Source organism: Diabrotica virgifera, chromosome 6 (assembly GCF_917563875.1).
Source record: "Diabrotica virgifera virgifera chromosome 6, PGI_DIABVI_V3a".
In the NCBI taxonomy this organism is placed as follows: domain Eukaryota; kingdom Metazoa; phylum Arthropoda; class Insecta; order Coleoptera; family Chrysomelidae; genus Diabrotica; species Diabrotica virgifera.
This window is the reverse complement of record NC_065448.1, coordinates 204,074,465-204,101,416: the sequence shown is the minus strand read 5'-3', so window position 1 is coordinate 204,101,416 and position 26,952 is coordinate 204,074,465. Positions and strand designations below refer to the sequence as shown.

Below are 26,952 nucleotides of genomic sequence, written 5' to 3'. Positions count from 1 at the left end.
TTTAAATTTAACGCCCAAGGGCGTTATTTTTCAAAATAACGCCCTAGGGAATTATATCATATTTAACTGACTTCGAAATCATGTTATTATTTGTCAAATAATATACCAGTCCAACATTAACTATTTTAATTGCAAGGAAATTTTGTTGAAGTACTAGTAAAATGCTATGAAAACATGACTTATTTATGACAGTTAATAACTGGCCATGGCCATGTATTTCCTCCTCACTCCATCTAAAAGCAATACTTAGTTCCAAATGTAATAGGTAAAGCAAATAAAAGCAGAAGATAAAGTATAAGAGCTTTTTATATTTATTAGGTCAATATAATTTTATAACATAAAGAACACATCATATTATGACATTTATAAGTTAATTATTGGAACTATACAAACAATTGTAGTGTCGTGACGAGCACCCTAAGGACTGTACTTTCCAGCAAACAATATAACATTATTATATTTAATAAAGTACACGAAAGGATGATCGGCGAAAAACTTGATTGGGTTTTCGATGAAGAAACGTCCGGACCTGGTTTCAACTAAAACAGCAGTGGCAGCCGCTGCTTCGACGCCACTTTCACCAACTTTGATGAAAGCTTTTTGAATTACCTCTGACACACGTAACTCTTTGGCGTTCTTTGCCAATCCACTAAGATCAGCGTCAAAGTTGAAGAGCTTTTGAACACCCAACGATTTAAGAATGGTTTTCAAATTCAACTCGGTTTCAACGGTAAATTTTGGTAGCCTCAAATGTACAGGTTTATGAGTATATTGCTGAGGTTCAAATACTTTTTCAATGTTATTTTCTAAGGCAGCTATGCCATCTTTTTTGTTGGGTAAAGCAACGCTAAAAACAAGACCATTCGCTTTGAACGGAATTTCCAAAAATTGAGTGTCGAGGTCTTTGTTTTCAGAATATTTAAATATTTCAGTCATTGCCATGGTTGGTTGATCTATCTGTTCGGAAGCTGTTATGTAGAATTTATCTGTTACAGTGTTATAATCTTGAAAAACTGTAGACCATTCAGCGCTTAGATATAATGCATTAATTAAAGCCATTATAGTGTCGCTGGTAATATACTCAGGTTTAATGAGATCTTTAATTTTTTTGTTTGTTTGGCTTTCCACCCACTGGTTAATTATGTTGGCTGCCTTTGCACTGTTTGAGAAATCTACTTGTTCCAGTCCTGATGCGTAAATGCTTTCAGCGGTCTTTTTAAAATCGTCTTCTAGCTTGATACCGTTGGCTACATATATTTTATTAGCTGAAGCTAATACTGCGTACTCATTATTGATATTCAGTTGTGGTAAAAGTTCCTTAAATCCTTGTTGGATAGTCTCTTGTGATTCTGGAAGGTGTAGTGCAGATATTAGCTGGCTTCTAGTGTCACCTTTCGCTCCTTCAGAGGTCAGCGCTAATACGGTTTCAGCAGAAAAAGGACTGAAGATAATACTTCCATTCTTAGTTTTAAGAATTTCTTTGTATACATTTGACGTTAGTTGTTGATTTCCAATTGCTAATTGTTGAAGTGGACCTTGGACGTCAGATGGAGCTGCTAGTGTTGTAGCTATAGCGAGTGCTAAAATGATGGCACGCTTCATGGTCTGTTTTCTGAAAATAAAGAAAGTGACGTTTAATTTTATATTAATGACCTTTTATAATTGAAAAAAAATTTAAACCAGTGCATAAATAAAAATGTTGTGTTTCAGTTGAACCATCTAATTGAATTATCTTAGTGTACCAAAGTTTATTGGATTTAAATTTTGTTATCTTTTCTTGTTTTTTGTAATTTTTTTAATATCTTAAAACAAAACTCTTCCACCAATGCATCCATAGGGATGCCCAACACCGACTATGAAAAGATCGATATAGCTAAATTAGCGAAGACCCAGAAGACCGAAATAAAAAAAATGACAAAACTGTAGATGAATAAATGATATAACCACCACAGTAGATTTTCCAAACTAATTAAGGTTAATTACTGGTAGCCGAGAAAATAATGCATTAAACCTCTAACCTTTTTAAAGTAAGACGGATCGTTATGAAACCTTTTGCATTTGATTCGGGAGAGATTCAGGAAAAAGTTGACCTATTGGCATGAGGGACAAATGAAAATTACATTGTTGTAGACGTAAAATGCATTTTCCAAAGTGCATCTCAAAGAGTTTAAGAAATAAAAATTCACAACTCAGAAAATAATCATGGAAATAAGTTCAATTTTCATAATCGGGGGTTTTTGAGATCTCTGAACAGGAATGTCGTCGTGTCGGCGAAGTTGGTGCCCGTTATCTACGTCGTCTCCTGGAGTTTTATGGAAATTCGTTATGAAAATACAGTAGAACCCCGCAAATCCAAACTAATTGGGGGACAGCCTGTTCGGACTCCGAAAAGTTCGGATTATCCGAAAGTTAGCCTTAACTAGTAGTTCACAGCTTTCATTGTGATTTTGAGTAGCCAAACGTTCTCGCAAGAGTGTGGACAATATTTTTGGACTCAAGTTGACTACGAGAGAACCAAAGTAAGTCCTAGTAATCCTACATTGTCCAATTTTCTGGCTCTACTCTGTATAATAAACATGTTTTTAAGTTTTTGTCTTGAATTTTTAAATTTTTTTTCACTTTCCGTTGGTTCGGATTTGCCGAAAGTTCGGATTCGCGGGGTTAGGATTTAGGGGGTTCTACTGTAGTTGAAAATTATATTGGGGATTTTGAGGTCGCTGAATACAAATATTGCATCGAAGGTGCTATACAAGGTACCTGGTGCCCGGTATCTACGTCATCTTCTGGAGTATTATGAACATTCGTTATGAAAATGATTTGAACTTGTTATCCCGAGGTTTTTGATGTCGCTGATCACGAATATCCGATCGGCAAAACTGTAAGAGGTACCTTGTGTCCGGTACCTACATCGTCTCATGGAGTTTTATAAAAATTCGTTATGGAAATAATTGAAACTTATTATCTCGGGGTTTTTGAGGTCGCTAAACACGAATATTGCATCGAAGATGCTGTACGAGGTGCCTGGTGCCGGATATCTACGTCATCTCCTGGAGTTTTATGAAAATTCGTTATAGAAGTAGTTAAAATTTAAAGCACAACTCTGAACTCTTTATTAAAATATTCAATGCTGCTAACTTAGTTCAGAGCGCGAATTATGAAAAAGTAATTCGAAATTTTTTTTAAATTTTTTTATTACGGAGATCCCAGAAACTTGAGTATATAAGTAAAACCCTTAAAAACCCCGGAATCACATGTTTCAACAAATTTTATTAAGGATTTCCATAAAATTCCTCGAGACACCGTAGATACAGGGCACCAATTGCCTCGTACAGCATCCTCGAAGCAATATTCGTTTTCAGCGACCTCAGAACCCTCGGGATAACTAGTTTTAACGATTTTCATAATGAATATCCATAAAACTCCAGGATATGACGTACATGCCAGGCACCAAGTACCTCTTACAGTAGGGATGGCGGTTGTTGACAAAACACCGGTTTTTTTAACTTACGGTTTAACCTGGCGCTTATAACCGGTCAAAAAAACCGGTTATTCCAAATACCGGTTTTAGGTTTTTCGAATCAATTTTCAATACCCAATAATTTACAACGTCACATTTACATTGCACTTTAGTTTGTGATACTCCATAATGTCTATTTTCAATATTAAATCTCACAGTTTTCGATATATTGGAAAAAATCAATTTTCATTTGGTAACTTATTGCTAATAGCAAATTTTTGTTATACTCCACTAGCACAAAAATCTTATTAATCAGTTCCTCGTTAGAAAAATTCATATTAGTAATGGTAACAAAGCAACTGGAACTATAAAAATAGTATAATATCAAATTTTTAAGGAAATTTAGTGTCATGGCCGACTAGGTAGAATATTGTATGTTTTTATTAATATTTTTCGCACCAACAATCTTAACTACGAATTTATTTGGATATCTTATCCAATATTAATAAATTAAGGATCAGACCAGATTATGATGTATTTTTTTTTTCGAAAAATTATTTTTTATTGAATATTTTCACGGTCACTTAATAAAATTTCACGTAATTTTTCTTGCAATTAATGCTTGGCTTAAAGAATCACGAATAACTTACAAATTAAAGCACTTAGGTATAGGGATTGCTTAAGAAATAAAAAAAAGTACCATAAAATATAATTTCGTTACAATACTAAAATACAGGATGTTCCATTTAAGAAAACTAAGAAAATACTCATTCCGAGTTTCGACCAACCCTGTATACTAAAATTTAACATTTCGCTACACTGTTAATGTTTAACAATAGTAGACTATATTAAAAATCGTTTGAACGTAAAATAAAAATTTGATGTCAAATCACTACAATTCTACCGGGTGTAAATATTGCTACGAAATTACCAAAAAAACGTAATTATCTTTTAAACTACCTCGTATAATATTACAAAACCATATATTTTAAGAATGGAAACATTGAGGAGAATCCAAAAATGTAAAAATATACAGGGTGTTCCATTTAAAAAAACATAAGTTTGTGTCACCCTGTTAATACGCACGCCCCTGTATATTTGAAAATATTTTTAAATTATGGTGCTATCAGTTCCCCAACTTTTACCTAAATAACTTTATTTAGTATCTCTTACGACAAACGAGTAATTGGACTTTGTCATACTAATGCCCCACCCTGTATACGCACTTTGCATATATTCCGCTCTCTAGTCATCACGCTCTGATGGATGACGTCACTAGTATGAAATATATGCCAAAAAATTGCAATATAAAAATAAAAATCGACCTGTTTCGGCATTTCCTTAAAATCTAATAACTACTGCCAAATATCGAGGTGGACTCTTTTTTTTGGCCCAACCTGTAAATGACGAAAATACCACTGGTATGAAAAATTTTGTATTCTTGAATTCAAGGTAATGTATTCTTATTCAAATCAATTCCTGTTTTAAAGTTAGCCATAGTAAACATTAAAATATAGCGAAAATAATTTTTATGAATGGAAAATCCAATAAATATGAATAAATAATATATCACTGGCACAACAAAACAAAACGAAGTTATCACAATTACCGGAAAAACATTGAGATACGTTACTGGGAAAATGCCGGAACAAATTAATATGCTTGACTTATTACTTAGTACATACTTGGTACTTATTTGAAAATATATATCTATTTTATGTCCATTTATGTCTTTATTGAATTCAGAAATCTACAGACAAGATTTAAGATAACATTCTAGGATACACAAGCCAATACTGAGTAATTAAGAAAACGTACTTACAAATATTTTTATTTAGATACAGCGTTCTTTGTTTTATACAATAAATTTTTAAATGTAGAATTACGTACAAAAGTACATTAGCTTTAATTGAAGGTAAATTTAATAGAACTAAAACCTGTATCACGGAGCAATCAGTAAAATATTCGAAAACCAATCGTTATTTTCATATTAACAACTAAAAAACACGTTAATAACAGCAATGGAATTTACAGCGATAATGAGTTTCAGAAAATATTAAAATCGGACCAAGAAAAGTCTAATGGCAACATAGTGGATATTGAATCCGTAATTCATGAGTCATTTGGATGTGATCAAATATGTTTGGCTGTATTTTTTGATATAACGCGTGCATATGATACAATTTGGAGATCAGATATCATAAGAATTCTGTCAAGTTGGTCGATTAAAGAAAATATTATCAAATTTATTAATAATTTTTTATATAGGCGAAACTTCAAAGTTCGAATAGACAACTTTTTTTCAGACTCCAAAATCCAATTAAACGGTATTCCTCAAGGGTCTACTCTTAGTGTTGTACTTTTCCATATTGCCATCAATGACATCGCTAAGTCACTTAGCCCATTAGTCAAAGCCCGCCTATTTGCTGATGATCTTGTTATATTCTGTCGTGGTAAAAATATATCAACAATGACGACCCATATACAGCAAGCCATTTACAAATTAGAGAACTGGTCTAATACTACTGGCCTAGAATTTTCACCCACTAAAACGAAAGCAATGATTTTAAGTAAAACTCCAAAGAAATACATAAATCCACCGACACTCTACCTAAAAAATTGACCAATAAAGTATTCAGAACCGATTAACTTCTTGGGAGTAAAACTGGATAGCCGACTATCTTGGCAAGACCACATCCACTCTCTCCGTATCATCATCATTCTCTTTGCCTTATCCCTATGCGGGGTCGGCTTCCCTAATTGCATTTCGCCACACAATTCTATCCTGGGTCATATCAATATTAATCCCATTTACCAACATGTCCTGTCTAATCGTCTCCCCCCACGTCTTCTTTGGTCTTCCTCTCCTACTCCTTCCAGGAATCTGCACTTCAGCTACTCTTCGTATTTAATGATTAACGTCTCGACGTTGAACATGACCAAACCATCTCAACCTATGCTCTCTCATTTTGGCATCAATTGGTGCCACACGTAGACTTCCACTAATATACTCATTTTTAATTTTATCCTTTCTTGTCACTCCACTCATCCATCTAAGCATTCTCATCTCCGCCACATGCATTCGTTGTTCCTCTTTCTTTTTCACTGCGCAACATTCAGTTCCGTACATCATAGCAGGTCTTATGGCTGTTTTATAGAATTTTCCTTTCAGCTTCATTGGAACTTTTCTGTCACACAACACACCACTCGCTTCCTTCCACTTCATCCATCTAGCCCTAATTCTACTGCATGCATCTCCATCTATTTATCCATTACTCTGTAATACCGATCCCAAGTACTTAAAACTATTGCTTTTTACAATTAGTTCACTATCCAAAGGTACCATTTTATTTGTAGTAACTCCATATTTAAATGAACATTCCAAATACTCTGTCTTTGTCCTACTAGGTTTTAAACCTTTTTCCTCCAGAGCTCGTGTCCACTGTTCCAGTTTTTGTTCTAAGTATCTTTCACTATTTCCTACTAACACGACATTATCAGCATACATTTAGCACCATGGAATGTTACCCTGTAGTTTCTCTGTTATCTGGTCCAAAACTAATGAGAATAAATACGGACTAAGCACCGAGCCTTGGTGCAATCCTAATTTCACATGAAATTTATCAGTCTCTCCCACACCTGTCCTAACACTAGTCGTTACTCCCTCATACATATCCCTCACAATCTTTACATATGCACCAGGGACTCCTTTCTTATTGAGTGCCCACCACAGAATCTCTCGAGGAACTCTATCATATGCTTTCTCAAGATCAATCAATGCCATATGAGCGTTTGTTTCTTTACTCCTGTATTTTTCCATCAACTGCCTTATAATTAAAATTGCGTCTGTTGTTGATCTGCCCTGCATAAAGCCCAATTGATTCTCGGATATGTCGGTCTCTTCACGTATCCACTCTCACGTATCCACTCTCTCCGTATGTCAGTTCAAAACGGCCTTAACTTAATGAAAAGTATCTCTCATAAACAATGGGGTGCCGATTTCCAAACTCTTATGACTGTATACAAAACCCTAATCCGTTCAAAAGTAGATTATGCTGCTGTTGCCTACAACTCAGCCAAAGGTTCACTATTGAAAGTGCTAGACACAGTTCCTAATCCAGCAATTAGAATTGCACTGCAATTAGAATCCCTTCAACTCAGGAGAGAATACCTTAGCCTCATTTGTTTCAACCTGTTTATAAAAACACATTTACAGATAGATTTTCATTGACATTTAATAGTGGGAAAGATTGGATCCTCCGTTTTATCATCGAGTGAGAGCAACGTTACAAAGCTTAGATACAATAATTCCACCCACTTACAATATTTTTAAAGTCAGCCAAAGCATGCTACCATGGACAAAATTGCTCTCCCTGATTGTAATCCAAACCTATCTGCATTCCAGAAATGTGAAACACCAGCAAAAATCTTTAATCAGAAATTATTAGAGATATTAAATGGTTTTAATGATCACATCTATATTTTTACCGATGCATCCAGATCTGCACATGGAGTAGGAGCGGCTTTGACAACAGATAGCTATAACAGTTCCTACCAGCTCCCTCCCCAAACCTCCATATTCTCAGCTGAACTCTTTGCTATCCTCCAGTCATTAACGTTTGTTACCACACATGACATCAACTTCTCAATAATCATTAGCGATTCCCTAAGTGCATTAACAATCCTAAAGCAAGTATACCCCAAACATCCTGTCCTGCTTTTAATTAAGGCGAAACCCTTGATATGCCAACAAAATCAAAGATTAGTTCAGTTCCTCTGGGTACCTTCAAATTGCGAGATAAGTGGAAACGATAAAGCTGACATATTAGCAAAAAATGCGAGTGAGCATCCATTAACAGACATCATAACTACTTGCGTTCATACTGATCTAAACCAATATTTTAAGAACAAGATCATGACAAAATGGCAAACAAATTGGAACAAATCAAACTCTACATTAAGAACAATCAAACAAAGTGTATTGCCATCGAAACATCCTACTAAGAGAACAGACCAAGTGCTCATGTCCAGATTGCGACTTGGCCATACGAAGATCACCCACGACTTTATATTAAAGAAGGAAGCCCCTCCGATGTGTTATGTGTGTGATAGTGAACTAACAGTGCAACATATAATAATAGACTGTCCCCTCTACGTTATAGAACGACAACGTCAACAGTTACCAAATACATTATTTAAAGCAGTCATGTCAAAGATACGGCCCGCGGGCCGCATCCGGCCCCCGGGCCATACCAATACGGCCCGCGATCGCAATGTGTCACAGAAAGAAGAATCATGTTTTTTAGAGCTTTTAGACTTCACTCGATTGCTCTACGGAAGTTTTAAAATGCGTACACTACACTACATTTATAAGTCATTTCAAAGGCAGCGCGTGCCTAGACAAGCGAGAGAGATAGACAGTAACACCATCTCTTAGCGGAAACACCCTATTATTTTTGTTGAGAACAATAGAATCTTCCATGCGCTTCGAGTCTAGACTAGAACCTTCCTTATCGATATAAAAGAAGTGCGTCGACGTGTCACGTGAGTCAGTTGCGAAGTAGTGGTTGAGAAGGTATTGTACATTTGTTTGTGTCGTGCGTGTGCGATATCCATAATTGTGTCGAGTTCCATATTTGTTACGATTTCGGCATAATGTCACAAAAACGTAAAGTTGATAGTGAACGTAGAGTTTTTCAGTCTAAATGGGAAAATGCATATTTTTTCATAGAATGGAAAGGTAAACCACTGTGTTTGATTTGCAATCAAACAGTTGCTGTTTGTAAGGAGTTTAACTTGAAGAGACACTATGATACGAATCATAAATCAAAATTCGATTGTTACACTGAAAAAATAAGAATGGACAGATTGTCATCTTTAAAATCTAAACTTCAAGGTCAACAATCGATGTTTACTAAAGCTAATACTGAGAGTGAAGATGCCCTGAAATCAAGTTTTATTATTGCATTAGAAATCGCGAAGAGATCAAAACCTTTCACTGATGGTGATTTTATTAAAGACTGTATGTTGAAAGTTGCCGATGTTTCATTTCCATTTCAAAAGTCAATAATTCAAAATATTTCGCTGTCAAGAAACACTGTTGCTTCAAGAATAAATGATTTATCTCAAAATTTGGTTCTTCAACTGAAGGAGAAAATTAAGGAATTTACAAACTTTTCACTGGCTGTTGATGAGAGCACTGATACTGTTGATACAGCTCAACTTGCTGTTTTTATACGAGGTATTAACAGTAACTTTGAAATAACTGAAGAACTATTAAAGTGCGTTCCATTGACAGGTACTACAACAGCAAATGATATTTATTCTGCATTGGAGCATTTGATGGCAGAATATGGACTCGATTGGAATATACTTAGCAGCACAACTACGGATGGCGCTCCTGCCATGGTTGGCCAACATTCGGGCGTTGTAACTAAATTAAAACAGAAAACATCAGGAAATTTTGTGGGATTTCACTGTATAATTCACCAGGAATCATTGGCATCCAAACATTTAAAAATGGACCATGTCATGCAACCTATAATTAAAATAGTAAATTTTATAAGGAGCAGAGGACTAAATCACCGACAGTTCAGGCAGTTTTTACAAGATTTGGACGAAAAGTTTTCTGATGTCCCTTATTTCACCGAAGTTCGTTGGCTCAGTCGAGGAGTAGTTTTAGAAAGATTTTTTGCATTACGTGACCCTATTCAAGCTTTCATGTTAGAAAAAGGCAACCCAATTGATTATGACAATGACTGGTGGGTTGATTGTGCCTTTTTGGTAGATATGAATAAACACTTGACTGATCTGAATGTAAAGTTACAGGGTAAAAATCTGATTGTCACTCAAATGTACTCATGTATTCAAGCCTTTGAAACAAAGTTGAGGCTGTGGGAAAATCAGGTAAAAAATCAAACTTTGGATCATTTCCCTCATTTAAAATCATTTGGCACAGTGGATCAAAAAAAATTGGATCAATATTCTCAACTTCTGCAAAATCTTATCACGGAATTCAACAATCGTTTTGAAGACTTCCACAAAATGAATGAAATGGAATTCCCAATTTTCAACAATCCATTCAATTTTGAAGCTTCACAGGCACCAGTTCATTTGCAAATGGAGTTGATAGATCTTCAATCGGACAGTATTTTGAAAGAAAAATTTAAAGAGGTTAACGCACTTACATTTTATACACAATATTTCAAGAGTTTGGATAACTACCCGGAATTAAAAAAGCATGCAGCACGCATTCTGTGCATGTTTGGTAGCACCTATTTATGTGAGCAGATGTTTTCCGTCATGAAAATAAATAAGAACAAACATCGCACAAGACTTACAAATGAACATCTCCAATCAATTCTTAAAATAAATACAACGAATATGATACCTGACATCAATGAGCTTGTCAAAAACAAGAGAAGTCAGGTATCTGGATCCTCGAGCTCAAAATAATTACCCTCTTTTATAACTTTGATATGATTTTTAACAACCGTATATTATAAGTATACTATTAAATAAAATGTTATAATAATTCAGTACATTTTTTTTTATTTGAATCTGGCCCGCCGACACATTCTGAATTTAATATATGGCCCTCTGCAAAATTGAGTTTGACACCCCTGATTTAAAGATTGTTTAAGTGAAAATAATTCATCTAAGATTCTCAGTTTTTTACGTACTATAGGACTCCAAACCAAATTTAATATAAACTTTGTAATTTGATGTCAATATACAGTTCATTGCTAATAACCTTTTGTGGTTGAAACAAATTGTAATTAAAAAAAAGTCTAATGGATGGATTTATTACACAAGGCGACAAACTCGGGTTTGTTTAGAAAAATATTCTTATGAGATTTTTTTGCCTAATAATTTACATCAGATATCCCAGGATAGGGTCCCATGCGAAAAGTGGTCCCAATTTTATTTAAATAATTTTTTTCAAAGCAAATTATAAAAGTCAATTTTTTTGACCCGAACAATTTTTTTAAATTTTTTGGATTTTTCTGAACAAAAAACATATTTCAAAGACTTGTTTGATTTTACTTTTACTTTTTACATAATTAAAGAATTTCCTATAGGAAACAAAATAACAGATTTGTTTACAGTCAACAAAGGTCTACGACAAGGATGTTGCATATCACCGAGTCTGTTTAAGATTTATGTTGCCAAAGCCCTTACAATAGGGAAAAGAAAATGCAGTGGAATGGGCATCCAAATCAACAACACCTGCCTGTACACTGTACACCCTTCAGTTTGCAGACGATCAAATAATATGTGCAAATGATAAAGAAGATTTGGAATATATGACTCGTAAATTGAAGGAAGAATACGAAAAATGGGGACTGCAGATGAATGTAGAAAAAACACAATATTTATGCCTAGGTGAGGATTCAAGTGATATGATATTGGACAATAATCAGAAAATAACTAGCTGTGATAAATATAAGTATTTGGGAATTAATTTCAACAAGGAAGGTACTGACGATGCAGAAGTTAAGAGCAGAATAAATAAAGCAAGAACGATAATTAAATCATTGAACGGAGTTTTGTGGAGTACCGAGATAGGGAAACAAAGAAAAATGAGAATATACAACACCATGATTAAGAGCACATTGGTATACAGATCCGAAAAATGGAGAATAAAGGAACACCAAAAAAGTAAAATAGAAGCTACTGAGATGGAGGCCCTAAGAAGAGCAAGTGGAACATCGAGATTGGACCGGGTTAGAAATGAAGTAAAGCGAAGAATGAATTCACAGGAAACGGTCGTAGAATGCATTGAGAAGAAACAATTAACGTGGTACGGACACGTTCAGATAATGGGGGAGGAGAGATTGCCAAAGAAAATTATGAAATGGATACCTACGGAAACCAGGAAAAGAGGAATGCCAAGAACGACATGGATACAAGGAGTAAGACGATCAATGAATGTACGAGGATTAGAAGATGAAAACTACAATGATAGAAGATATTGGCAACAAGGCATCCGACTTGACGTCGGATATTACTGTCCTTTCATGATATTCTAAGTATTCAGCACAGGCACCACATTTCAAAGACTTTACGTTTGTTTTTACTCTTTACTTTTTACATTTTACATCATTAAAGGATTCCCTATCCTGAAAGCCTCTTCTATATACTTCCTCATTTCTGGCCGTCCTTCCATGATATTCTAAGTATTCAGCACAGGCACCACATTTAAAAGATTTCAAGTTTGTTAATAAAGTGGGCCTTTAACGTCCATGACTCCATTTCGTAAAACAGAACAGGCCAAACTCATTACTTAAGCATTTTGTATCTCAGGTTGAAATCCAACTTGCCAGAAATTTACGGAGCCTCAAAGAAGCATTTCTGGCTTGTTCTACTCTGCTCTTTTTTCAGTCTCAGGTTGCTAACTCTCGGTTAAGAGACAACCTATTTAAACTACCTAACTTGTTCGATTTCTTCTCCAGCGAGATATACAGGGTGTTCAGAAACTCTACCGACAAACGAAGATAGGAGACAGGAGATTCTTCAGATAATTCAGCTCAATTCACCTAGTCCGAAAATGCTTCCTAATAAAGCTAGAGCTCTTTGAAAATGGATTCTTGTAATTAGTTTTTCTTACCTCCAGAACACTTCAATTTAGAAAAACGAAAATCGGTACGTATATTTATCTTCCAGAGATAAATCGATTCCATCCATTTCGAATTTCTAATACCGATCATAGGCGTCCGTTTTGGGTAGGGCAATGGTTATTTTATCACATAACATTTTTTCCTTTAACTTTTAAGCATTTCTGATACTGGATTATTAAATTGTGAGGTATTTTAGTACTAAAAGGTACTGTTGCTTTAAGTCTGTAGAACACACGGTTTTCTAGAAAAATTAATTTGAAAATATTTCGTCCTTTGAATTTGAAAAAAAACGGTGTATTTTACCAACTTAAAGCAAGAGTAACTCTTAGTACTAGAATACCTCATAACTTAATAATCTAGAGTTTAAAATGCTTAAAAATTAAGGACAAAACTGGTATGCGATAAAATAACCGTTGACCTAGCAAAAACGGTCGCATATTTTCGGATTTCTAAATACCTAGTTTTGTTTTGAAATTTTTTTTGGAAATTCAAAAAAAGAAAAATTTTCAAATTGATTTTTATAGAAAACGGTGTATCCTATTGACTTAAATCAAGAGTACTTTTTAGTTGTAAATTACCTCAGAATTTAATAATCCAGAGTCAAAAATGATTAAAGATAAAAAAGTTATGCGATAAAATAACTGTTGCCTTCCCCAAAACGGACGCCTATGACCGGTACTAGAAATTCGCAATGCATGGAATCGATTTATCTCTGGAAAATAAATGTGTACACCAATTTTTGTTTTTCTAACTAGAACCGTTCTGAAGGCATTTAAGAAAAACTAATTACAAGACGCCATTTTCAAAGAGCTCTAACTCCCTTAGGAAGTATTTTCGGACCAGGTGAATTGGATTAAAATATCTTAAAATTATCTGAGGGATCTCGTGTCTTCGTTTGTCGGTAGAGTTTTTGGACACCCTGTATAGATATGTGTATAAATACGATCAGTTAGAAGTCGAATACAACTCATAAATGCTAAATTTGAATAGACTCTGTATTAATAAATGGTCATATTATTATTAAAAATAAAAATAATAAATAAAACAACTGTTGAGACTATCCGCGTCATTGAAAAAAACCGGTATTGTTAAATGTTGATATAGCTATTATTACCAAAAACAAAAATTACTAGAAGAGGAAAATAAATATTGTTGTAATATTCAAATGTGAGATATTCATGAAAAAGGGGAATATATTTTCTTCTGTCGTTTTCTTTTTTTTTAATTATTTAAAAAAATTAAACGAATAGGTACTTAAGATACACCTTACACATATTTAAGCATAGCTGGTTAACCATAAAAAATCCAGGTCTATATTAGTTGTGGATTAGTTAGTTTCAAAACCTGTTAATTTTCGAATTAGTACAAAAAAGCGTTATTTACATGCACAAGCAATACACAAGTATATCACTCACCTTATGTTAATAATACACTTTTTCACAATTACATACATTACAACATATATTACTCACAACGTTATTTTAAGAAACAAATATATATTAGAAAGACATAGAAGGCGTACGTTGGTAGAATATTTAAATATATTTACCAACGAATCGGTGCGTTTTGGTTCAATTCAATCTTCTCGCAAAGCCTTTTTGATGACGGGTAAACCTAGAAACACGTGTTAGGGGATGGCGAGAGGGTCGAATTGAATCGGGAAACGGTCTACTTTTATTGAAATATTAGAAAATTTTACAGTATAGTTCGTGTTCATTACATAGATTATCAATAATTTAAAATCCTATCAATGGCTTATATTAGTGACACTTTTGGCCAAGGCTGTATCCTCTGGAGTGATATGTAACTCGATTGGAATACTGGGATCACAAAAAAAAAACATATAGGGTGCATATAGATTTTCACTTCGGAAAAAATCAAACAAAATAGAATTTTTTGTAATTTAATTAAGAAATGTTTAATAAACAACATATCAAAAAGTTCTACTCGAGAAGTGGGTGCTTCATTTTTTATTAAACAAATGAACTGCGAAATTAGATGATTTTTAAATAACTCCGAAAATATAAATTGTAGAAAAAAACTGACTTGACCGTTGAAAAATTCAGAAAATTTTACAAAAAAAACCCTGTATAAAGATTTTTCTAAAATTAAATCTGTAGCTTCTATAATGTTTTATGTATAACTCTAAAGTCACCCTTCTCACAAACATTGGCGCACTGTAAATAGCGTACGGCGAAGTGCACGGTTGAGTTATTTTAATGTAATTCTTTAGCTAATGAATCAAATGAAATTTTATAGATTGGTCATAAAAGAAGAATAATTTAGCTATGTTATGATTGTAAGAAAAAGAAATAAAATATATGGGCATAAGTATGGTGTGGACGGAAAGTGAGACTTACATGAATTTGGTTTAACAATTATTTAAAAATGTGTAACTAATACAATTTTTCTTATAAAACTCTCAATTTTGCACAGCTTACCTTTCAGACATCTTACTAAACGATGTTTCTCTCAAAAAAAATCTCAAAAATTTAATTCAAATGATACGACGTCTCAAAAAATGTAATTTTTCAAATCTTCGTAGTTTTACTGAATTACCACCACTTTAAGACGGTATTACTCAAGTTTTAACAAATTTATTACAGTTTTATAGGTGTTTTTGTAAAGCTTAGGATGTAATCTTTAAAATGCACTGAATTATTTTTACTTTAGACATGAATTAAACTATTTCTTTTTGAGAAAATTAAGAAAGATAACAAAAATGTAATACTAAAACCGAAAATTACCAGTTAAAAAAATGTTTATACAAAGTGATCAAAATTTTTTCTATAAAACTTACCTAAAATACTTTTAATAATAAGCTTCAACAATAATAAATGTTCAACAAAAAAATTTTTTTTAGCTCATACAGTATGTCTGCGTAACTTGAAACCTATTGATAACTTTTTTATTATCAGTTTTACTAAAAAAAGTTATTCTCTATAAAACTCTGCATCGTATATAATCTAAGATACAACCATCAAATGTCAAATTTTATTAATTTTATACGAGGTATGTAAAAAAATATGAATTACACTCAAGAGTAAAGTACCTTTATATTTCACAATATCGAAAATTGTTATAAAGAAAAGTTGTTTGGAATTAAAAAATATGATTCAGTGTTCAATTAACCCGTGTTGAGCTGGCCCCCCCCACTTGCAAAAATTAAAAAACAAATAGCCCTGATTTATGAGCTATTTATGAGCTCTCATATTCCGCAAACTAAAAATTTTGAGCTCGTTCCACTGAGCAGGAATTTAATACCCTAGTGGGGGGGGCTGAGTCAGCCCCCCCCACTACTTAAAAATAGGAATATTGAATCGGTTTTTGCGGCAGAATTACGAGCTATTTATGAGCTCTTGAAATTATATAGTTTCGATTTTTGAGCTCATCCCCTTCACCCCCAAACAACCCTTTAATTGATTTAACTTAAGAGAAAGATGCTGGGAAAACTTAAAATATATCGTATTGCATATATAATTCATATAGCTTATATACTCTAAGAATAAACTATTAAATCAAGAGCATTTCGATTATTGAGCTACAACCCCTTCGCAAGAAAACCACCCTATCTTCTCGGCTTAAGAGAAAGTTGTACTTAAAATACATTAAACTAATTATTTGGCGACTACATATCATTTAATAATTTATAAGCTTCCAAATTAAGCGCATTTAGATCAGTAAATTGCAATTTATTTTGTATAGTGCAGTCACTGAAGGTAAAAATCAACGATTACCTTCAATTTCGGTGAACCTTCATCGATTTTCACGAAAATTGGTCAGTAGTTAGAGGATACGTCAAGAAACAAAGGTGACATGGTACCACCTTGCGCCTTTACCCCGAGGGTGGATACCGCCCCTTCTGGGGGGTGAAAATTATTTTATAAAAAATAAATGCACAAATCAATAAAAGAACAAATTAACAGCAAAATTTATTATATAAAGTTAATAAAATAAGTCAATACTTTTTAAGTTATTAAAGATCAAAGATTTTAATTATTTGTGAAAAAAATGCATCTTTTGAAAAGGTTTTTTGTAAATCACTGAAAAACTTTCAGTTTTTACAAAAAAGTTAATAGTAGTTTAATTCGTATAGCTTATATTCTAAGAATAAACTCTTAAATCACGCGTCTTTCGATTATAGAGCTACAACCCCTTCGCAAGAAAACGACCCCATATTCCCGGCTTAAGAGCGAGTTGTTCTTAAAATAATTTAAATTAATTATTTGGCGACTACATATCGTTTAATAATTTATGAGCTTGCAAAATATACGCATCTCAATTATTGAATTGCCATTTTCTTTCTATAGTGCAGTCACTGAAGGTAAAAATCAACTAGTACCTTCGATTTCGGTAAATCTCCATTTATTTTCACGAATTGACAATAACAACTTGGGGTTTTAGCCTGGGGTATATGTCACCCCTTCTCGGGAGTGAAAATTACTTTATTAAAAATAACCCCACAAATCGAGAGTGGGACAAATTGTAAGCAAAATTTGTTATATAATGTGATTAAAATAAATCAATACTTTTTGAGTTATTAAAGATCAAATATTTTAATTTTTGGAAAGAAAATGCATGCTTTAGAGCGATTTTTCATAAATGACTCAAAAACTGTAAGTTTTTACAAAAAAGTTTTCATCACTAAAATTGAAGCTAATAACAAATATAATAAATTGCTTATTTGAAAAACCCTTTAATGTTAATTTAAAGTAAGTTATTGGTAATTAAATGTATATTTTTTCCGCGACTGTTAAAATCTAAGGGTTCAAGCTTAAATAACGGGAAAGAGATGCATTTTATAACACTTAGGTACTAAATACTTGTCAAAGTACTTAGAAATAACTATGAAAAATAAGATGCAGAAAAAGTTGATAGTATCAAAATCCGCTCACCAATTTTCGTGAAAATGAATGGAGATTTACCGAAATCGAAGGTACTAGTTGATTTTTACCTTCATTGACTGCACTATAGAAAGAAAATGGCAATTCAATAATTGAGATGCGTATATTTTGCAAGCTCATAAATTATTAAACGATATGTAGTCGCCAAATAATTAATTTAAATTATTTTAAGAACAACTCTCTCTTAAGCCGGGAATATGGGGTCGTTTTCTTGCGAAGGGGTTGTAGCTCTATAATCGAAAGACGCGTGATTTAAGAGTTTATTCTTAGAATATAAGCTATACGAATTAAACTACTATTAACTTTTTTGTAAAAACTGAAAATTTTTCAGTGATTTACAAAAAACCTTTTCAAAAGATGCATTTTTTTCACAAATAATTAAAATCTTTGATCTTTAATAACTTAAAAAGTATTGACTTATTTTATTAACTTTATATAATAAATTTTGCTGTTAATTTGTTCTTTTATTGATTTGTGCATTTATTTTTTATAAAATAATTTTCACCCCCGAGAAGGGGCGGTATCCACCCTCAGGGTAAAGGCGTAAGGTGGTACCATGTCACCTTTGTTTCTTGACGTATCCTCTAACTACTGACCAATTTTCGTGAAAATCGATGAAGGTTCACCGAAATTGAAGGTAATCATTGATTTTTACCTTCAGTGACTGTACTATACAAAATCAATTGCAATTTACTGATCTAAATGCGCGTAATTTGGAAGCTTATAAATTATTAAATGATATGTAGTCGCCAAATAATTAGTTTAACGCATTTTTAATACAACTTTCTCTTAAGCCGGGAAGATAGGGTGGTTTTCTGGCGAAGGGGTTGTAGCTCAATAATCGAAATGCTCTTGATTTAATAGTTTATTCTTAGAGTATATAAGCTATAGGAATTATATTCGCAATACAATATATTTTAAGTTTTTTCTCTTTAAGTTAAATCAATTAAAGGGTTGTTTGGGGGTGAAGGGGATGAGCTCAAAAATCGAAACTATATAATTTCAAGAGCTCATAAATAGCTCGTAATTCTGCCGCAAAAACCGATTCAATATTCCTATTTTTAAGTAGTGGGGGGGGCTGACTCAGCCCCCCCCACTAGGGTATTAAATTCCTGCTCAGTGGAACGAGCTCAAAATTTTTAGTTTGCGGAATATGAGAGCTCATAAATAGCTCATAAATCAGGGCTATTTGTTTTTTAATTTTTGCAAGTGGGGGGGGCCAGCTCAACACGGGTGTTCAATTACATCCTTCTAATTAAAATAATGTGAATAATAAAGGCACTTAACTCTTAAGTAAAATTCATATTTTTTACATATACCTCGTATAAAATACCTCGTATAAAATTGCAAAAGTTTGATATCTGCAAGTTGTATCTTAGATTTTAGACCAGGTAGAGCATTTTATGAAGAATAACTTTTTTTCGTAAAATTGATAATAAACTAGTTATCATAATTATAATAAAATGATGATGGGTATCCTCAATTTGAGAAAAAATTGAAAAAACATTTTTTCTATTAGAATGATGTAATTGTATATTAAAACATAGTTTTTAATTTCAAACAACTTTTCATAATAGCATTTTTTGATATTCTGGAATATGAAGGTACTTTACTCTTTAACGAAATTTATATTTTTGACATAACTCGTATAAAATTGATAAAATTTGATATATGACGGTTGAGTTTTAAATTTTTGACTATAAAGAGCATTTTATGAAGAATAAGTTTTTTTGTAAAATTGATAATAAAAAAGTTTTGCATGTGGTTCCTAGCTACGCAGACATACTGTATAAGAGCTTATGTATAAGAATTTTTAAATTGTAATGTCATATTCGGATTCAGCATAATCAAAAACAAAATAGAAACATATTTGATCAAAGTAAAATGATGAATTCAACGATATTTTTAAAATTATTTATACAAAAAAAAAAGTGTTATTGTTTAAACAATTAATAAACAATTAGCGGCAAAATCTGCGAGTAGAACTTTTTTCTTTAACATGTATATAAACTAACAAAAAAAGTTTTAGAAAAATATAAGCTTGTTTGAATTTTTCCGAAACAATGCATGTTTTCGTTCTAATTGCACTCCCCTAGTATCGGCATGTATCCTACAACCGTGCAATTACCGTTTCAAACTGACAGCTACATAAAGATCTAAAAAATCTATTTTTGTCTCTCCTGAAAAATGTTGTTTTTTGAGTTGGGCACTATTTTACCGGATGAGGGATATATCGAATAATTTCAAGTAAATAAATACATAGGTACAATGCGGAGATAAGGGTTTATTACATAGAAACACTCCGTTGTTTTATTTGGAGTTATTATTAAGTAGTAAACTATGTATGTTGTAGAAATGTAACATTGCACAATTAGCTCTTATCTTTTAGCATTACCGATTTATCACACCGATTTAATGGCTAGTAAAAAGGATTTAACTTAAAAGGAATTTGAGGACATTATAAACGTATGCTATACACTATGATAATATAAACGTAAATATAATAATAATACAAAACGTACTAGTACAGTGGTATAGTAAATTTATTATCCACTTTTGTTATGCAACAGCCAATAATTGCTAAAAAATTATGAGAAACGATTAAAATACATATAAACCGAAAAAGTCATTATCAAAGACAGTATACAGCTTATTATCATTGAATATAATATTGTTGGAATTGATTTACTAGATGCCTATATAGCTCTCCATAAAATATTCAAAAAATAGTAAAAAAATGATGCAATTGCTGAGAATTAACCGTTAACTGGTTAATACTTAGATCCTTCATAGAAGAATTAGGTAAAAAAGAGAATAATAAAATAGAGAATATCAAAATTTTCTAGCTTAATGTTTAGGTTGCAAAATGAGTATGGCAGTTAAAAAATGATCAACATTAAACGGAGGACGTCTCCTTTTCCGTCTTGTTCTAAGGGTAAGAACATAACAAGTGGATCGCGGTGAAGGTGGAGGTGAAGGTCGCGGTCGATGTCGATATCCATGTAAAACAAACACATTGTAGTGAATGGAAGAGAACAGAGCAGGTAAGTCGCGGTGGAGGTTTAGCGCGATGCCATCCAGGAGGTTTACATCGATGCTTTTGGAAATAAAATGAGTTTGTTTTACATGGATGTCTACTGCGCGGCCTACAAGGGTGCTTCCCTGTGATTGGTTCGTTAGAAGCCAAGTTTTCATTACCTGCGCTATGTGAGTTGATACTTTTTATATAATCCCTTTTTTTTATTCAGTTTATTTTTGTATTTCTAAAGTAATTAAATTCAGTAAATTTTTGAAATATGAAGGAGGATCTGATTATTTACAGCTGACATTTCATCACTATCATCACTTCACTGACACAACATCGCATAAGCACAGTCTTTTTGTCATTTAAATTCCATTAAACTTCTTCATTGATAGTGGTTCTAGCTCGACTGACAGCGCAGGTGACCTCCTTGCTATGTGCTGTCGACATCGACCGCGACTTAACTAGTAGCATCCACCGCGACCTACACCTCCACCTCGACCTACTTGTTCTGTTCTTACCCTAAGAATGAAGTCTGAGCTACTCAATGTGGAGAAGTTCTAATTTTTGTTAGGGCTGGTGCCAGTGAGAAATAAGAAACGAATGTATGGGTATACAGTGATGAGCGTGCTAATAACCGGCAAAATAGCGCAAAAGATGGAAAACATATTAATTTGTGAGATAAAAAGGAATAAAACTAGTAGAGTTGTTAAATTTAGCGATAGTAACATATAAATTGACATTATATTGATTGTTTCCCTCCTTTATACGTATCAGAGGGGTATCTCAACTAAAACTGTCACTGTGACAGTGGCATTTCTCAAATTCGTCGGATATATCTAAAGGTGGGAATAATCAATATAATCTCAATCTATAAGTTAATATCACTAAATTTAACACCTCCACTAAGTTCATCTCTTTTTATCTCACAACTTAATATGTTCTCCATCTTTTGCGTTATTTTGCCGGTTATTAGTGCGCTCATCACTGTATAGATCCATAGCATTGGCTATGCCAATTATTGTAGATTTGTTGATTAAACGTGACACACTCACACATACACACAATCACAAATATACACGTAACCTTCATCATGTTTAATTGACAAATTACCAGGCAGCCTCACTCCAACTTACACATCAGTGAGATTGGAGCTGCAAGTACTGATGCTCCCTGATCCAGTCGTGTAACATCATCGTGTCCAGGAAACAGTGTTGCCTAGCGGCAACAGTAGGCACAGGGGAAAAGTGTTGCCTAAGCGATGCTTCACAGAGCTGGAAAACTTTGTACGGCTATATTCTGGCACAATTTGGGCGTAGTGCTATGACTGACTGTACTTCGTACTAATTACGTATATTATAATAGAAGATATAATGGAAGATATACAATAAGCCATCAGTGATCATGGAAACAACATTAGTTGCTTATAGGATTGGGCTTAGGATGTAGAATGGACCAGTCACATAAAGAAAGCATAAGGCTTAAAAGCTTAAAGTATAGAAGAACGAGGGGAGCAATAGATCCTATCCTTGCTACTGGTTTATACGTACATCACATTTATTATAGTATGGTAAATAGGTTAAAATATCTAATTTGTACTAGATATCTTTTGTAGGTACCTTTATAAACAATTCAAATTGGATTTTTAATAAGACAAAATATCTTAAAAATTCCATATGGTTTGGTAATAAAAATTAACCATACATGTTGCAATGTTGCATACCTACAACCATGCGCTTGTCATCTTAACATCGATCGACTTAAAGAAAAAAAATATTATTTTTTACTTAAAGGCAGTAGAAATTAATACTACTTAATTTTTTTTTAGATTTAGAAAAATCGAATATTTAACAAAACGAATATTTAACACGTATAAAGCCATATTTCAAAAATTGGTATAAAATATTTTTTCTAAGTTCTCATTAAGCTGAATTTCGGTATATGTCAATTTTTCACATTCCAAGGTCAAAATAAAGGTGTCATACTGTTAGTTTGTTAAAGTAATAATCTTTTGCAGTCCCGGTTCACTGTCTACTCTACTTCTGTACGGATGATATTGATGAATAATCTACTTCTACAAAAAAACTAATTTTTTGTTAATTACATACCATTGACACAATTTTTAGCCACAATGATTTTTCTAGTATCTCAGCGTCTAGGTAGTATTAATAGTTTATATTTTTTAATGTTCATATCATCGGAAAGTATTCAAATTTTTTTCTCTTGCTTGTGTTAATGCTATACATTTGGTTGTGTATTTGGTTGAACAAATACTTGTGTTTTCTGATTTATCTATATTTCAAAATCTACAATTTTTACACCTAGTATTAGCCAAACTACTTGCCTAATACCGTATAACAAAATAATAAAGGTGTTGATCCAGAATCAAACTTCTGTTGTTGCTAAAACTTCTTTTAATTAAAAAAAAAGCCTTTCTCGCTTTCTGTACGTACGCCCATGGTTATTTGGCAGCCACTCCCGATCAGCGACCTTGTGACATATTCTTCTTCACTATGCTCTTTCACTATCAAAACGATTGTAATAATATTTTTGTTTATAATTTGTTATGTAATCAGAAGTCTTCCACTTAGCATAGCAACATATTTTATTTATTTAATCTCTTTAAGCTTAATAACAAACATGATACCAGATTTCGGGAAAATTAAAGAAAATAACTGTCTGAGAAGAAGAATAACTGGAGATTTCTTGAACAGAATAAAATTTTAAATTCTATACCTTTTGATCCAATTTAATTCTTCTTCTTTATTTCTCCTAGGGGAACTAAGTTTCAAATACTCTCTATCAGGAATTATCTGTCTGATTGGACATCTTCACTCTATTGATCGAAAATTGAATACAATTCTTTCTTTGTCCGTGAGGAGTCTACGTACTAATCTTCTAAGGCTGTGGGACTTTCATTCAAGAGATATCTCACAAATAAACAATGATACTATTTCAAGAAAGACAAGTTAATATGGGATTAAGCACAATAAGTGTCAAATATTAAGTGTGAAATATTAGTCAAACTTCAAATATTAGCCAAAAATATAATTTTTATTACAATCCATTGTGGCTGAATCCCATATAAACTTACTATTTAGACATGTCACCAGAAAACAGCTGAATCCACCATTTGAACCATCAAATCGGTGGACCCACGAGGCAGTGTTTTGGGTCCAATACTTTTCCTGATCTTCACAGCAGATTTATAAAAAAAAAACACAAAATACTACAATTGCATCCTTTCCAGATGACGTAGCTGTATGATCAACTACTGAGTATCTGGTAGATGCCTCTTTTCCAAAGCCACCTAACCTACTCGGAGAATGATATAATCAGTGGAGAATTAAAATCAAAGAAAAAAAATTCAGTACAAACAACATTTAACCACTCGCCTGAAAATGTGTCCTCCACTCACCCTTAAAAATTCACACATCCCAGTCAGCATAGAAGTGAAATACCTTGGATTGCATATCGACCAAAGGCTATTATGGAAGAAACACATCCAAATGAAACGAAGGCAGTTGGATCTCAAGTTCAAACAAATGAACTGGCTCCTTGGTTAGACATCCAAATTGTCAGTGGATAAAAAATGACTCCTATACAAAAGAATATTAAAACCAATTTTGACGTACCCTATTTATCTTGGAGAGTGCACTACGCGCATCACAACCATACAGAGATTTCAATCGATAGTTCTTAGATCAATAATTGGCGCACCCTGGCACGAGTATGTTGGTAATCTCACAACGATTTGAATATTCACTTTGTAAGAGATGAAATACAGCTGGCAGTGACCAACCATGAAATTCGAACAAGAAACCGCGACAACGAACTGATAGAACAGGACCAGAATGGATCAGAAATCAAAAGATTCCAGCAAACGTGGCCACAGTATTTATTACAATAATGAAATAAAGTTATACGAAGCATCATTGGATGCTCCTCCTTCCTTGCTTACATATTCATTCACCTTTACTAAACTCTCATGTATAGCTCTCCTCAGCTTCACTGAGGATGCATAGATGCTGAAATAGTTATATGGAGATGGTAGTCCAACTCTGAATTAAATAAAAATAAAAAATGCCTTTATATTTTTCATCTTTACTCAGATTTAAGTACCTGAAACTGTCTTTCGGTCCTTTTCCTAGACGAAAAAAGGTAAATACGTGGCCAAAGTGTCCCTTATTTGCTTTCTTCTATATTCGTCGTCCCTTGTGCTTATATATTGTAAAAGCAGGAGATACAGGATGCATCCAGAAAGCAGTTTCTTAACGAAAAGTCTTGGATTTAAAATATTGTTTATTATTTTTTTTTCAAATATTCTAATTGTATAAAAGTAACAAACTTTGTATCTAGGGCTTTTCGTCTTTCTCGTATTACAAGAGATGTCGCTGTTTTACGTCTCAAAAGGTGGAAACATTGCATCGCGATGTTTTCCCTTAAATAGGCAGGATTGTTGATATTTGTTTCAGAGTTGTGACTGCATAGCTTTACTGAGGATGCATAGATGCTAAAATAGCTATATGGAGATGGTGGTCTAACTCTGAATCAAAATTAAACAGTTGTATACATCTATAGAGCGATTGTAAATAAAAGTTCAAAAGGAAAAAAATAATATACTTTAAGACACATTTTAAAACTACCTTAAAATTAATAATTGAAAAAAAAACCACAAACAGATAATATGGAAGAAATTTTAAAAATTTGCGTTGAAAACGAGGGTCAACAAAAATAAGAGGAAGAGGGCCCACAGATGCAGTCTTGTAAGGCTCTGATTATATTTTTTCAGAATTATAACTCAAAATATATGTAAAATAATCTCAAATAACAAAGTGCAATGAAAAGACACATAAAAAATAACTAATACATCGTGCATCTTTACAAAAGCAAAAGCAAGTTCGCCAGTTTGATAGTCGCATGATATAATATCTCAAACAAACAAATGGGATGGATATCTTTAGGATCGAAAAAACTGATATTGCCATGCCCAAAGGTGGATGTTGATGACTGGTAAATCAGGTAATATATATTGCATATTATTTTATGATTGTACTTTATTTATATTTATTTTTTTATATTTTCAATATTTTATATATAAATTTTTCAACCTGCTAATTTATTATAATTATCATAAAATAAAATCTCATACAGAAAAAATCGAAAAAATAATCAAATATCGTGTTATTTAGAAGCCAAAAAGATATTTATTTTTAGATTACCAAAACCTTGAGTTTTTTCATAATTTATATTTCACGCTACCAGATGCTATTAAAAATACATAATATAAAGGTACTCACATAATTATTGCTATTTAACACCTCTGTCTTCTACTTTCTCACACGATCGACTGAATCAAGTAGCGATGAACAAATAGTTATATATGGAAGCAATGTCAGTTGGGTTATCCCAGATAAACGCGCTATAAACATTTAATTTAATTTAACAAATAATTATTTAAAAATTTACCATTTCCAGCAAGAGGAGTTGAAAGGTTTTCTTGTGTAGATTAATCATAGGGTTATCACAATAGGTGACATTGGAGACATATCTAAAAACAGTCAGAGAGGTACATATACAATGACATTTCTTTATAGCAGGAAAATTTAGTTACAATTGAGTTAACACTACGTATTATATAATTTTATAAAAGCCTAATGCGACAAGTCACTTGGTCTGTCCGGGACATTTGTCGATATTTAAACATTAAATGACGTTTAATAAACGCCATTTTATTTTTTTATATCTTTTTTATAACAGCTTCAAAATAAAGGAACAGATTTAGCTAATTTTGATTTTGCGACATTTGTAGAAATCCAAGGAAGGTTTAAAAGGTGAGAAAATGTGAGGACATTGTAAAGAAAATACTAAAATGAACAAGTTATTTTCATACAGGGCGTTTGGTAAAGAATGGGCCATAGCTTAACCTTAACTTACCTTAGTACAAAG

At 32.8% G+C, this 26,952-nt stretch overlaps 2 protein-coding genes across 2 annotated transcripts in view; both read right to left on the bottom strand.

Moving 5' to 3' along the window:
• LOC114328537 (inter-alpha-trypsin inhibitor heavy chain H3) overlaps positions 1–26,442 on the bottom strand; it is a 90,632-nt gene extending 64,190 nt beyond the window's left edge. The window contains exon 1 of the mRNA XM_050653668.1: positions 26,304–26,442. Within this exon, the coding sequence (XP_050509625.1) occupies positions 26,304–26,305 (2 nt within the window). The 5' untranslated portion in view covers positions 26,306–26,442. The remainder of the gene's footprint in view (positions 1–26,303) is intronic.
• Positions 289–8,887, bottom strand: LOC126886683 (antichymotrypsin-2-like). Its single transcript, XM_050653681.1, has 2 exons — positions 8,864–8,887; positions 289–1,596 (listed from the first exon to the last, which is right to left on the bottom strand). Exons 1-2 carry the CDS (start codon positions 8,885–8,887, stop codon positions 418–420), a joined length of 1,203 nt encoding a protein of 400 aa, XP_050509638.1. The 3' UTR covers positions 289–417.
• Positions 26,443–26,952: the final 510 nt, after the last annotated feature.

What these genes read in the sequence shown, in the direction of transcription:
- LOC126886683 (XM_050653681.1), bottom strand. Translation starts at nt 8,887, where the DNA reads ATGGTGTTACTGTCTATCTCTCTC. An exon ending in TGTTACTGTCTATCTCTCTC is followed by an intron (nt 1,597 to 8,863) that starts GCTTGTCTAGGC and finishes CAGACCATGAAG; the next exon opens with CGTGCCATCATTTTAGCACT.